The 15,041-nt window shown below is 33.1% G+C and overlaps 2 protein-coding genes across 3 annotated transcripts; both read right to left on the reverse strand.

Annotated features, from left to right (window-relative positions):
* Positions 1 to 4,220: 4,220 nt before the first annotated feature.
* DZIP1 (DAZ interacting zinc finger protein 1) lies at positions 4,221 to 9,385 on the reverse strand. Its single transcript, XM_089715077.1, has 9 exons — positions 9,271 to 9,385; positions 8,957 to 9,024; positions 8,600 to 8,767; positions 7,484 to 8,233; positions 7,041 to 7,298; positions 6,413 to 6,819; positions 6,056 to 6,206; positions 5,005 to 5,903; positions 4,221 to 4,587 (listed from the first exon to the last, which is right to left on the reverse strand). Exons 1-9 carry the CDS (start codon positions 9,383 to 9,385, stop codon positions 4,221 to 4,223), a joined length of 3,183 nt encoding a protein of 1,060 aa, XP_089571203.1.
* A 2,122-nt stretch (positions 9,386 to 11,507) lies between these two features.
* Positions 11,508 to 14,033, reverse strand: LOC149489840 (opsin-1-like). Of its 2 annotated transcripts, none has more exons than XM_089714598.1 (8): positions 13,940 to 14,033; positions 13,546 to 13,716; positions 13,340 to 13,460; positions 13,136 to 13,253; positions 12,837 to 13,050; positions 12,476 to 12,734; positions 12,208 to 12,374; positions 11,508 to 12,111 (listed from the first exon to the last, which is right to left on the reverse strand). In XM_089714598.1, exons 2-8 carry the CDS (start codon positions 13,683 to 13,685, stop codon positions 11,982 to 11,984), a joined length of 1,149 nt encoding a protein of 382 aa, XP_089570724.1. In that variant the 5' UTR covers positions 13,686 to 13,716; positions 13,940 to 14,033; the 3' UTR covers positions 11,508 to 11,981. The 2 variants fall into 2 exon arrangements, with proteins under 2 accessions (XP_089570724.1, XP_089570723.1); XM_089714597.1 differs by having other exon boundaries at positions 13,885 to 14,018.
* Between the last annotated feature and the right edge of the window lie 1,008 nt (positions 14,034 to 15,041).

Below are 15,041 nucleotides of genomic sequence, written 5' to 3' on the forward strand. Positions count from 1 at the left end.
GATTACTCAACTTTCAAGCAAGCTGACAGTTGATTGTTGAAATAAATAATGACATTTGAATCTGACATAAGATAAGACATTTACGATTACCACAGATCTAGTACGATTACGAATAATAATTCAGCAGAAAATAAAGTAGAACAGATATGTTGTTCCCTTGGGCCAATCCCTTCCAAAATGATAAAAACCTAAAAATAATAGTAGTAGGATGAAACCCATTAGAAAAGGAGGGGAATGTGATAAAAATTAAAGGAAAAATAAATTACAGACAATCCGAGTTCGGGAAGTGGGAGGGGGGGAGCATTTAAGGCTAAAAAATGGTTTCTCTTAAATTCCGACAAAACTACAAGTCCTATGGAAAAAAATTCAATGGCAAAGTTGTAGGTATAGGTCTACCAGAATCTGATGGCATATTTATATTTAAGAAATAAAAGATTTTTATGTGGCAACTTATTTGACAACTATCAAATTGGATGTCAAATTATTTGTCTTTTTTGCAGTTGATGATTATTTTTTAGGATTTTGTCTAAAAAATCTTCGAAAATGTTGAAAAAGCCGCTGCGATCACAAGCAAGAGGTGTTGTTTATAATGTGTATAGAAAAACAATCGATGAAGAAGGGTCAAACACATCACAATTTTCAATTTTGAAGATTTTATTGGTAAATTGGACTTACCCGTTTTGATACTATAAATTAAAAAATGTTATATGTAGGTAACTATAATAATATTGTTTGTTGATTAGAATATAATTTTATGAAAACTTTTTACAGGAGTTTCTAATACGGCTGTTCGTCAAGTCCAAGCTGTCCAAGTCAATTTTATAATGTGTGTCTGTTAATACTTACGAAAATAAACATAATATTTTTATTTTATTTTATTTTTATTTTATTTTATACAAAATTATAAGCAGTTTTGATCTACATTATCATTATATCGATATTTTCACATGGCATACTGGTAATGAATATACAATATAGTTGTGTAAATAATAATATGTATTACCTGTATAAAAGTAATTTGTATAATTGTATATTATACATGTAAGTATGTACCTACATAATATTAAGTGGATATCTCATTATTAAGTACAGTATTGTTCACTTATGTAATATGACTAATGATGTTGAGGACAAAATAAAAAATAAGCAGTATCAAGATCGTTCAGTCCATTTTCCCTAGGGTTGCACACTCAAAATTTTGATTTCCCAATTTGCCATCAGATTCTGGTTTACCTATAATAAAAAGATCTACAACTTTTTTATTAACAATTTTTTCGTATAACCTCAAAATTTAGGTGAAAAATTCAAAAAACCAAGTTTTTGTTTTTTTATTTTTATCTACTTCAAAATTTATTTTTTTTCTACGAAATTTGGTGAAAACTTACTATATTATGTCTCAAATACACTGTAATTTATTTGATTGAAAATATTTATTTTTTCGCCTTATTTCAACTTAATACCAAAAAAACAACCTAATTTTCAATCGAAAATTCTGACGTCAAAATATCAGCTTTTTTCAAAAATTTTGGGGGCTTTTTGTTCGTTGAAATATCTACTTTCTGATGGTGTAAATTATAATATACATTAAGTACCGTAGTAAATTTACTCAGAAAATGCATACAAACAGTGTGATAATGAGCTTTTTTGGCAATGGCAAATTTCTCAAACGACGAAATGTTTTTATCGACATCATTTTGTTTATGAACATGCTGTCAAATGTTAGCTGTGGTATCGTTACTTTGATCAGATGAAATTTTTTCTTTTGAAATGTTACCGAAAAGCCGATACAAGAGAAAATATAGAGTTCGAGAAGTGTGCCTGATTTAGTAAAAGCTCATTATCACACTGTTTGTATGCATTTTCTGAGTAAATTTACTACGGTAATGTATATTATATTTCACTCCATCAGAAAGTAGATATTTCAACGAACAAAAAGGGTTTCATCCTACTACTATTTTCTTTTGTTTCAAAAATTATCGACCCTGGTCTATAGGGCGTTTGTGCACTACAAGGAATTTTACTGTTGGGTAATCCGATTTTTTACGGTCCGATGTGGCATGAAAAAACCGATGAATTATTGAATTGGCTTGTTAACCTGTCCGTCTTTACTCGGATCAGTGCGGTACAGTTCAAGGAAGATTGGCGGTATAATGATATTATAAATGATTGTTTTTGCATTTTACAAGAAACGAGTAAAAAATTTATAATATGAAATATTATATTACTTCGCTATAATAAAAATTAAAGTTCCTTAAAAGAGATTTAAAATGTGTGTTTCACTTTTTATTTTAATCGGTGACGAGGAGCTAAAGTTATTCCTACTTGACTTTAACTTACCAACACTTAATTAAAAAAATAAAAAAAGACGTGTGGCACTCGGGGACTGCCGCGGTAAAGCTATTGCATAGCGTGCCTTCAAGCCACACCTCCGCGCCCGTCGGAGTGGGGAGCGTGAGGATTTTTCGTTACGGAATTTCTGGATTCCGTCCCCGCCCTCAAGGCCCGCGATAGCTATGCAATAGCTTAATTATAGAATATAGGGATTAGGGCATTCGAAAACAATTATACAGCGACTCGTAGACACTACTATATTACTTGCTCTGTGGTAGACACAAAAAACCATCCGAAATAGGGAAAAGTGAAATGTCGGACAGTAAAATTACATATAGTGCACAAGCTAGTATTTAAATTAATAGCGTGCCATATAGGACCGTAAAAAATCGGAATGCCGGACAGTAAAATTCCTTGTAATGCACAAACGCCAAGGTTGTTCGTACCATACGTATGGTCGCTAACATTATTAAATTATATTATGTACTAGCATTCATGCATGCTTCGGTCGTTGGTAATTTCGAAAATGTATTTTACTCACACTCGCACGAATACACAAACCCACAAGTGTAGATGTAGGACGGAGGACCACATTTGCAAATGCATAGATTTCACTAAATTTCTCTGTTTTCCCAGCTGTGTCGGAGCCGGTTAATCACATCAAAGCTCGCGAACCTCAGTCCTTCTCTTAGTTTCCTACATATTCGTGGGACCTATTCGCTGTAGTGGCTAGGACCTTGCTGGGACACATTCGCTGTAGTGGTCACAAGTAGACCGTATCTTACAGAGCTTTGCCTTTTTCTAATTCGTGACCTCTTCTGTGTGATTTATTTGAACCTATTTTCAGTCATTAATGGACATATAAATGTAAACTTAAACTATACTATACAAAGAAAGTAATTAAGAATTGTTACATAATATGTGTCGCATCGTAATATAAATTTCGGAGTGATTGAAATGCTCATCTGGGAATGAGAATATGTTTATATGCGGCAATCAGTAGCCACTAGGTATCTATAGTCTCCAAACTTTGCTAACTTTGCGTATGAATGTTTGTGGTCTCTTCACATGTGCGCAAAAATACATATTATATTCTATAACAGTCTATTGAAAAGTTTGTTGACCAAATTGTGTTTTTTTAGAAGACGTAACTAGTTATGTAAAATAATGTTTTTGATGCTGTTTAGGGTGGATTAGAAGTAGGAGGGCCAGGGGGTAGATGCATAGTTTGTGAGGTCGCCACCCTTGTTTGCTTACAATTTAGTGTCCCAGGTAAGGTCCCAGGTATAGCTAAAATTTTAATCCTTCCTAATGGCAAACGAAAAAAAAACTATCAATATTTAAGAGGGCATTTTATTTAAAATTCACTCATTCGCGAAAAAAAACAAACATTAAACTTAGTAGTTATTAATAATTGGGTATAAAAATGTTATTATATTGTTAGACGTAACTTTTGATTTAATATTTTTGTGGATGAGTAGTTGTCAATATAATTGTCACTGTTTCCTGTCAGAACATGCTTAGCTGTCGCATACTATAAATTGCCGCGTTTCTTTGTCTCGTGGCGCATTCGTACGAATCGTGCCTAGGGGCTCGGACGCTGTTTATACGACGTTCGACCCAACTACCCTCACTTTACTAATAGTCGTTGACTAGCTGCGTTTTGTTATCAACTACCTACATCAATTAGGTAGCTGTGTAGAATCGCAGTACATTCTTATTACATTTCAAACTAATATTTAACGCAGTCTCGCTTTCTTATTTCTTATAAGTATACCTATAACTAAGCTACATAATAACATAAGCTTAAAATCTATTCCTAAATAATTATTAAGTTAAGTTTAATAAATCTGGAATGTACGCTCTACCTACTCAATAATATTAAATAACTAAAATTTATTGTCACTTTTATCGTCAGCTAACAATTCTGAAAAGTCTATTTCACTATCATCGTTTTCATGTTTCTTTATATTAATATTTTGTTTGACTAAGATGGGCTGCCGTTGCAGGTTATTACTAGCTATTTGGATTTCACTTTCGTCCAGTATTGAACTACCTAAGCTTGTATTACTACCACCAAGGCTCGTTCGCACCATTGGAGTTGGTAGCAGATTAATACTGCCTGCTAAAGCCGTACTGGGTGTTTGAATCCTTCTTGACATCTGCGATTCGATAGCTTGCTTAAGTTCAGCTATTTTTGGACTTGTGCGAGCGGTAACTTGAATTGTTGATTTTTTGGGGGGCTCATTTTCTATGCTGAAAAATATAACAAAATTTTACTATAGCCCGAGACATGCCTGCATGCCATGCCATGGTGTAAACTTTATATAACGTTTTAAATATCGACTATAGTTATATTTTTGCACATTCATTATTTTGGCCCTCTTCACAACGGGCAGCGTTGGGCGAGTAGAGACAATCACGATAGTGTAGAATTCCTTAATACCTATGATCAGCCGTCATTAAGTCTTAAGATGGTTATTCATAATCGCCGTAATGGCGGCAAACATCGACGATCATTTGTTCGGCCAACGCTGCCTATCGTGAAGAGCGCCCCATCAAACTTCATGGGCCATGTACACAGTAAGAGCAAAACAAAACTAGTTTCTTTTTAGTATCTGATCATATTAAATCCACGTCGAATTAAAAGTTACTTCTATACGAATAAATTACCTTGAAGGATCCCATTCTTCTGTGTCTAAATTTATGATACCCAATGAATAATTTTCATTTCCATCACTTTTTTCAGCTAAGCTTTGTGAAGGAGTAGCGCTCACAGATTTCATTTGAATTGCATCCATATCAAATAGCACCTTTTTCTTGTTCAATGAAGATGTGGAAGACGCATTTTTCAAAACGCCTTTCGTTTGTTTTGGGCTGATATTTTCTTCAGAAAAAGCTTTTCTAGGCGTTGTGTCGACGAGCGATTCAATATCGTCACTGCTATTGTCTCGTGAAACTTTAAGGTGTATATTTTGGGTTATTTTACTATTTTTTGATTCAAAGCCTTTAATATTATCGCTTGTGTCATAATCTTTTGATATACGTTTAAAATTTGTATCATTCGGTTTACGAACTGGTGATTTAACTATATCATCAATAGATTCTAATGCACGATCATGCAATTTAGTTGCTCCATTATTAATTTCTGATTCGGATTCGTTTGATGATTCAGTTTGATTTTGTAATGTATACTTTTTGGAAGACATATCTTTTTTAGCCCGACGCATTTTCGTAACTTTATCCTGACTTGAGTGATGTGGTGATGGTGTAGGCGTTACTTCTTTTGAATTAATAATACTAGATCGCCCGGAGGTCGGTGAGTTGTCTAACATCGAATTTTTATAATGGCTATTTGCATCATATTTTTTAAATTTTTCAGTCGGTTTCACTAAAGACAATGCCTTTGTTTTTACATTAGATAGAACTGAAGTTAAACTGAATAATTTAGTGGCTTTGCTAGGAGAGACATCTATTGTTTCATTTTTTCGAACGTGACGCACCGTACTTGTAGTATTTGCATCTAAATGAGCTTGTATTGAATGATAAATTTTCTCCCTTGATGGATATTTCTGTAAAATATATAATCATTATTCTTTAATATCAACTTAAAAAAATAAAACAACTAAGATGGGGCATTTACGTGAGTAAAAAGAATTTTTCATTACTAGTTATAGTAGTTAAATTTTTCTACAAAATACATATTATATATTGTTTTCCAAACCTTGACTTTTACTTCCTGGAGTTTTTGCAATAAATGCCGTTGCTTTTGAAATGTACTTTTCGGTAATCTATTCTTCAAAGGGTCCACTCCAAGTTGCACCAAGCGTTGATTAACTTCTTCTGTAATTTTTGCTCTAACAACTTTTACGGGACTGCAATTATTTTTTTAATTTGTATTATTTTTTTTGGTTTGTATATATAGCATATTAGATGACTTATTCGAGTACCTAGTGCTAAGTAATTAAAGTACCCTGTAGATCGATTACATCTATACTACTAGATAAATATGGCATGCTCAATAATTTCTAGTGTATCATATAGTATTTCGAGTGTATATTCTAAAAAAAGATGTCATTACCTGACGGGTAAAGTTACTGGTCCATTCTGCAGTTTTTTCGATGACGATTTGTCCTTTTTCTTTCCTTTTTTCTTTACGAAACCCGTGGTGGCTTTCTGCGGTTGCTGTTTATCTACCAATTGAATATTTTTATTTGGAAGGAACTTATACTCGCGTTGTTTGTCAAAACTATTAAATTTTAAAACGTCTTTCTTCTTTGTTCCAACAATCATATTAGTCTTTTGCTCAACTATATCATTGCTTTCTTCACTAACTGTTGATTGATCTGATGTACTTGATTGTTCCAAAGAAAGTAATTCTTGTGCCTTTTTCTGCAACTTTTCAAGTGTCATTCGATCCGCTGTAGGATAACCCTTATCCAAATTATCCTTTTTAATTTGAACATTTTTATTTATAGCTATGGATACCTTAAATCATGCAAATTATATTAAATATTACACTGTAAATAATGAAACTTTTTTTTTTTTTATTTTTTTATTATAGGACATTATTACACAAATCTTCACTATCACTTTAAAATTATATTATATACTACCTATGTGTTTATAATATGTAGAAATACATAATACGTACTGATAAAAAAAATATCAACAACGAGAATACGAGTGTACCTAGTTTATTAACTTACAGGTTTTATTTCTTCAACTTTTTTATCTTGTTTCACTATCTTAAGTTGTTGATTTAATAATTGTTGTAATTGCTCCGCTTTGTCTCTTTCTTCATTTGCTATTGCTTTATATTCTTGAACATCTTTAGCCATTTCATTTAATTTTTGTAACAGTGACCTACATTCAGTCGATTGCATTTCAACTTTTTTCGCCCATTCTGATATTTGAGCTTCTATTTCTTTTTTCCTCTCAGCTTCCATATTTTCTTTTAGAGACTTCTGTAAATTTTGAGAATTATTAATCTCAAAAAATATTAAAACTAAAATGACAAAAACCCACTTTACACTGGTAAAGTTGGTAAAATGAGACATAACGTATAGAATATGATGGGAAGTTGACCAGAAACGCTTATTTAACATCTATTTTTTTTTTTGCTTTTAGATAAAATAAAACCCAAACTTACCGAATTAATTAATTCCTGCTTTAAAGATAATAACTCAGCCCCTTGCTGTTTAATAGTGGCTTGTAATTTTTCTATATGCTTGTTATCATTCTCTAGTTGATTACTATTTTTGTTTTCTTTGTTAGCATCAATAATTTGCAATATTTGTGTTCTTAACAAATTTAGTTCTTGGTTATATTTATCAAATTCTTGTGTTTTCCATTGTTCCATTTTAACCGTTTCTGGTTCTGGGGCTTGTGTAAGAACTTCTGCGTCTTTCATTTCTTTTACAGGAGGGTCTTGCTTTTTACCGTCAAACGAATTACTTTTGACTACTTCTTCATTGTCCTTAAATTTGTGTTTTTCTGCGATAAGGTTTTCCATTTCTTTTAATTTGATTTTCAAATCCTCAATCTCATTAAGTAATTTGCTGTTTTCATTTGAATTAATTTGCGTTAAGTTTTCTTGACTTGGGACGTCTTTTTCTGGAATTTCTGTTACGGTCGGATGCCGTCTTGAAATATGACTTTTTAAATAAAGTTGGTTCAAAAATACTTTGTCACAGAATTTGCATTTGTTGTGCTGCAAGGTATCTAAATGAGGGGCAGAATGAAATATATCGCTTTGGTTTTTTAACGTATTGAGAATCATAGTTGCTATATTTTCATTCCCATATGGTAACGGAGTGCGTATCACATGTTTAGATTTTCTTTTTAGCCGTCTTATATCTTCTTCTTTCTCTCGTAAACTTCGTTTATTCGTATCTAGTTCCTGAAAATGAGCACTAGGTGATTAAAATGATTTATAACACAAAATCCTACCTATTTCTCTGTCTCTCAGCAGATCGAGAATTATAGCATTCGCTTTTTAATATTATATTTGAAAACCAATGAAAGAAAAAATCTATATCTAATAATAGGTTTATTAAAAAAAATACATGATTTTTAAATTCTATATCTAATTCTTAATTTTAACTTCTTCCTCTAAGTATATAATTTTACTATAGTTTATTTATTATTGAATAAATTTAGGAAAGTACAAAAGAGAAGAATCCTGTATGTCAGCTTACAGCACTAAAACCCCTGAGTTACATTAGATATTCGTATTTATCAGTTTAATTTATTCGTATAGAAAAACCTGGGCTAGTGATGTAACTTCTTCACGTAATACATAAACACTACGATCCAAATAATGTCGGCAAAACTGCTGATATTCAACTGCCAGCTGAGCTAGCCGAAATATTTTGACAACTCCTTCATCCAGGATCCGTACATCGAATTCTGACTCCAAAACACAGTCCAGGATCTAAAATCGTTTATTTGCCAAATTTTTCATTTGTCAATAAATAGGTATTATAATAAATTTATATATCTAACTTTTCATGTTCATAAACGTAGTGGTTTATCTGATTTAAAGCTTTGTCAATTTTCCATAATATTGTTTTAGGACATCATGGTAACAAATCCCTGGTTAAATGCATGAAAAAGTACTTACATCATTCAAATGCTGTTCAATTAAAACAAATTTTCTCTCTCGAATGAGACTTTCGATGTCAAGAAGTCCTGTGAATAAAAACTTTAATGAATAGGTAACTATTTGAACGGTAAAATATAGATAGACGTGTCAATGATATTATAAGTAAAAAGTTTACGAGATTACGAGACATTTCAGGGCTAATACCGGAAAGAAAGATCCAAGTAAGCCAGTAAGTAGATAGGTCTAGATACCTATCTACTTACTGGCATATCTGGTATATCTTTTAAAGGCATATGAGAAGATTTTGAACTCTTAAATAAAACTAAACTTACGAATCTTATTCCACTCTATATGGACACGAGGCCGATGAGTGTTGAATGCAAATCCGGCTTCTTCAGCTAGTTTAGGAAAATTATGATATAATTCAAAAGATGCCTTACAAGCCATTGTACATTGCTTCAATAAAACAAAGGGAATGCTACTTAGGTATATCAAAATTTGTATGATTATAAAAAATAAACAAATCAAATTGCTTATTAACACTGAAATATGAAGTTAAACTTGTTTGTGTACACTATCTGGTTGCTATGCAACCGTCGGTCGTCAGTTGACAACTAATTTTATGGCCCTCTTCACAATGGGCAGCGTTGGGCGTGTTAGACCGGACTCTCAGTGGAGTTTCGTTTGCAAAAATAGCGGACCTAAATCTGCTTCTGATATATATTGTATAGATCCCAGACATCCTATAGACAGATGTTGCCAACCAGTTTTGTGGTCCCCCTCTCCCCACAACGGTAATTATTATTTTTTTTTTTTTTATAATTTATTTATTAATAGAACATCATAGGTCCACTGTTAGTAATTTCTTAATTACTATGTTAGTACATTACATTAATTATTTAAATATTATCATTTTACAATTTACCATTTATATGTCATTTTATTTTTATTGATATAGGATGTGTGTACTTGCTCGCAATGGTGCAAGTACACACAATCGAATCTGTCTGCGATCATTTTAAGAGCGCTATTGGTACTGCCCCGCACCCGGCGCACCAGAGATGTACATCTCTTCCGTTAATTAAATATGGCATACAAAGAAAAAAATAAAACTTTCCAAAACATGCCGTGTGGGGTATCAAATGAAAGAACTTATTGAGTAGATCACGAATATATAGCATACTATAACATTTCTTACACTTTCTCTAAGATTTTTTAGAAAATTTACGAAAATGCTCCATTTTTGAGTTAACTTTATAAATATTTTTTAAATTATTATTTTAAATAATTAACAAAAATATGGAACATTCTTGAATCAGCCTCTGTGTGATTTCAAATCGGTAACTTCAGTGAAAGTTGCGCCTTGCAATTTAAAACATTTTGTGGGGTCATCAAATCCACCACATATATTACGAACTATTGAATCATAAACAATGGACTATTGTTAATTATTTAAAATAATAATTTAAAAAATATATTCATGAGTTTTCAATCTATAGTGGTTTAAAGTTAACTCAAAAATGGAGCATTTTCGTAAATTTTCTAAAAAATCTTAGAGAAAGTGTAAGAAATGTTATAGTATGCTATATATTCGTGATCTACTCAATAAGCTCTTTCATTTGATACCCCACACGGCATGTTTTAGAAATTTTTATTCTTTTCTTTGTATGCCATATTTAATAACCGGGGTGGGGGGAGGGGGACCACAAAACTGGTTGGCAACATCTGTCTATAGGATGTATGGGATCTATACAATATATATCAGAAGTCAGATTTAGGTCCGCTATTTTTGCAAACGAACATCTCCTTGGAGCCTGCTCTATGTAGAGGCAATCACGATAGAATCACATAGAATAGAGGGTGGCCAAATGTCGATATCGATGATCGGCCGTCACTGTTAAATGTGGATATTTTTTCATAATTGCCGTAATGGCGGCAAACATCGACGATCATTTTTTTGAGAAGTGGAGCAATTACTGATTCTGATGGAGCCAAGGATGGAGCATTTAAGAAGCAATTTTTTGAGATGTTAATAATTAAAAAAAAAAATTTCCGCGATAACTTCCTTCCGGTTGAATAAATCGCGTTTAAAATCCGTTAAAAATCTTTAATTTCTATAAGTAGATATTATATAGGCATTGAATGACCGATGATGTACGTTCGTGTTGAATGGTGATGATGGATGAATATGATGATTGAATGATGCTGTGTGATTTAGAATAATGTGAGTTCACTATTATGTAATGTTGTTTTTCGTTTATCTAATCCCTAAGGTATGATTTAGGCGTGTGTTCTGTATTGTTTCCTTTGAATGTCGTTTTTAAATGCTTCATATAATTTATTTCATATTTTTTTTAATTTGAATGTTGTTTTTTGTTTTCAATTAAGTTACTTATAAGTAGTGAGTTTTATATTAGAATAGTTATTGTGTGTTAATAATTAAATGTAACTTTAAATTAGATTGTAACATTCTTTTGAAATCAAAAATATGTATTAGTATTTTATTAAATAATAAATGTATACCTTCAGTCTGGTAAAGGATTGCGGAATATAAAAAGAAAACAAAATATTAATGTGGCCATGCACCACGTTGCATGTAAATAATTTATTGGTCCAAGTTACAAAGCGTTTTTCATCGAAAGATCTCACATTTTTCTAAGTTTTAATCTAATAGGAGCAGTCTCGCGGTTTAAGGGTGGTCTAGCGACATACATTTCATTTGACATTTTTTTGTATTTTTTTACAATGTCGCCAACCGATGATTTAAAGCAAGGTAAAAAGAAATGTGTGCAACGTTTAACTCGTCACACAAAACGTGGACCCAAAATATGCAGGCAGAGGAAGGAAAGGAAACCAAAAATACTACTGTTATGGATGTAACAAAATAAATATGATTAAATCCCGAATATTTTGTCCAGCCCATGTTCTGTGTCCAGGTTCACAACTTTGTACAATTGTATAAAAATAATAATAATAATAAGTTCGTTTTGGCAGAATCGTGTCCGAGCCGTGGGTAGGTAAAGCAGTCGGTCGATGTCGTTGTTTACGCAGATGGTTTTTCTTCGGTGCAAGCAGTCGCTGCGGATGCCACTGAGCCAGTCTCCTCTGACGGGGATGGCTGGCAGGCCAGTGCTGGGAACCTCTGGTATAGAGCAGCGCGGTATTTCGGGTGGCTGTAGGAATAGCATAATAGTTAGTTTACCATACATATAACTTATACTTCTATATTACATACTATTTCTTAGATAATAGGTAATATGAATATTTACCTGATGCCATATACAATAGGATTGTACACGGCATTAGCTTTGGCAAATACGGAACCCCAGATGGTGCTGAGGGGGCTGATTGGCGCTGTTTCGAATACACCAGCGAAGTTGATCACCAGGTAGGGTGTCCATGCCATGAACCAAAGAGAGATGGTCATCAGTGCCACCTATTGAACAGTTTTGTATTTTCATTAAAAATAAGTAATAAAATTTTAATAATAACATTTATAAGTATTTTGAAATATTGCATTAGAGCATTTAAGCATACCTTAGCCAGTTTGCACTCAGCGCTGGTGTTGGACTGTTCAGAGGACCTGAGAGAAGCAACGTTCATTTTTTTGGCCTGTTCCCTCATAGCCTTCTCGTGAGCAGCTACGGCCTGGACGATGAAGAAGTAAGAGTAGACGATGAGGGCCAGAGGCAAGAAGTAGCAGGCGATTGAGTAAGTAATGATGTAGATGTGGCTAAGCAGGTCCTTGCTGAGGTAGTCAGTTCCGCATGCGGTCATGTTTCCCTCAGGTACATATCTGTCAAAAGTTCAATATTTGATAACAATCAAAAACAATTGCAACAGTTATAAATTATTAATTGATTCTTGAATGAAATAATTTGCTATAAAATGAAATAACCTGCTCCAGCCGAAGATGGGTGCCAGAGTCCATGCAAGTGAGAACGCCCAGACTGCAAAGATTTGCAGAAGTGCTCCATTGATGGTCAATGGTTTGGCAGCAATTCCTTTCACGATAACATTGTAACGATCGAAGGCAATTGCTGTCATAGTCCAAATTGAGACGCAACCGAATAATGAACCAAAGCAGGCATAGAACTGGCACGCTACAGGACCTGTAGGTATATAAATAATGATCAGAAATAAATATTCAGAACTAATAACTAATAAAAATGAACAGTATTATCACTAAATTCTTACCGAAGACCCATGTTTGGTAGTAGCTGTTAATACACAAAGGCGGAGCCATCATTGCCATCATCAGGAAGTCGGAGAAAGCCAAGTTTACAACAAGCAGGTTTGAGGGGGTCTTCAGAGACTAAAATCAGAGAATGAATTATTATATCGTAGTTAGTACACGATAATATAATTTCAACCAATATCTAAATAGGTATTTCAGGTTACCTTTGTTGTGGTGAAAATGTAAATAACCATGCCATTGCCCGTAACTGAAATGAACGCCAAAATGCTAATAGTGAAGCCTAGTAGACCATACCATAGTGGGTTCATCGGTGGGAACTGATACCTGAGGATAACAATTTGAGTTAGATATTTTTAATTTCGAAAACTGCATGCTAAGATGTTTGCATTCAGAGTTCGCATTTCCTTACCAGTGTGCATCAATCAGGTGTAGCATTTCGGGCAAGACTTTGTCGACAACAGTCTGGTTTGAGCTGTAAGCCTCTGCATGACCGCCCCATGCTTGCATGGCGGCAACGCCTGGTGCTGGGTCCATGCTGGTGATTGCCATTTTTACGAACTAAATTTCTTATTCTAAAAAACTGCAAGGAAAAAATTGTTATTAAAAATAGTTACTTTCACGTTATATTAGAAACAAAATGGAATACGATGAAAAAGGACTTCACGTTTCTAGCGATGAACCTGAGTTATTGATGTAACTTTAAAAAATTGAAAAATAAAATTCTACCACCAAGTATTTTTTGACTCACTAAAATGTCCTACGAGGAAGGGCGGGAAGGTGGGTCGCCCCGAGATGGTTATTACCAAAAATACTGAAGAAAATCGCTTCACGAACTACTCCAGTCTTTAGTTTAACCAATCTCCGGCGGTTGCTGAGGTTGTGTTGCGGAGGCTACTCATATTTTGCCGTCCGCAGACCGCTTTTATAAGAAAACAAGGAGGATTAACCCCACGACGTCACGAAGAAAATCAATATTCATAATTAGATATAAGTTAAGTCTAAGACGGTGAATACATTATCTACTTATTCTTACAACGTTTCGACAGGGACTCATTTATAAGAAAACATTATTTCATGAATAGATAACTAAATAAATATTTGTCTGAATCTATATTTGTTATAAATACTTACATAACTATTTATGTTCAAAGATAATAAGAAACTCATAGTTGGTAGATTATTCCAATATCAATTTCTTTCTTTTAACTATCTTGAAACGTTACTTATACCGTACCTACCTAGTTAACTACCATTTACCAAATCTTGTATAGGTAGGTAAGCTTTTTTTTATTATTTTAAAAGTTTAGATTAAAGTTTTATGGTTAACAAATGTATTTATCGCCAATGTAATCATAATTAATTATCGATATGTATATGTATAACATAGTTACCTATCAATGTTATCAATACATCTTAATATATATAAAATTTCCGTGTCACAATGTTAGTTACTATACTCCTCCAAAAAGGCTGGACCGATTCTCATGAAATTTTCTGTGCATATCGGGTAAGTCTGAGAATCGGCCAACATCTATTTTAATTCATACCCCTACGTGATTAGAGTATTAGGCAGAACAACGTTTCCCGGGACAGCTAGTAATATAATAAAATTGTAAGTACTATATCTACTTAATTAAGAAAAAGCTATAAAACGACTAGCGAAAAGAAAAGTGAAATTAGCGAAAGCTGGTGAAATTTTTAAAAATACATTCCTTAGGTTATTGTTTTACCAGAATAAGCAGTTCATTCATTATTTCAATCATAATAATTGCTAGATATAACTAATAACTAATAAGGCGTTTTCATATAATGCAGTTAGCAAGTACAGCCCTGCATTTCTTCAAGTACCCTACCCTACTTATGTATCGGACGTTATGGCTATGTAGGTAAAAAAGGTATTCTTGT

The sequence above is a fragment of the Colias philodice genome, chromosome 3, assembly GCF_061535455.1.
Source record: "Colias philodice isolate Cphi_HAF_F1 chromosome 3, ilColPhil1 Martin Lab GWU primary, whole genome shotgun sequence".
In the NCBI taxonomy this organism is placed as follows: domain Eukaryota; kingdom Metazoa; phylum Arthropoda; class Insecta; order Lepidoptera; family Pieridae; genus Colias; species Colias philodice.

Excerpts from the sequence above, each read along its gene's own strand:
- LOC149489840 (XM_089714598.1), bottom strand. The coding sequence starts at position 13,685 with ATGGCAATCACCAGCATGGACCCAGCACCAGGCGTTGCCGCCATGCAA. Across the intron at positions 12,375-12,475 it reads CTGAGTGCAAACTGGCTAAG|GTGGCACTGATGACCATCTC; the intron begins GTATGCTTAAAT and ends ACTGTTCAATAG. Across the intron at positions 12,112-12,207 it reads CCTATTGTATATGGCATCAG|CCACCCGAAATACCGCGCTG; the intron begins GTAAATATTCAT and ends CTATTCCTACAG.
- DZIP1 (XM_089715077.1), bottom strand. The coding sequence starts at position 9,385 with ATGGCTTGTAAGGCATCTTTTGAATTATATCATAATTTTCCTAAACTA. Across the intron at positions 6,207-6,412 it reads CCAGTAACTTTACCCGTCAG|TCCCGTAAAAGTTGTTAGAG; the intron begins GTAATGACATCT and ends AAATAATTGCAG. Across the intron at positions 5,904-6,055 it reads TCCAGGAAGTAAAAGTCAAG|AAATATCCATCAAGGGAGAA; the intron begins GTTTGGAAAACA and ends TATATTTTACAG.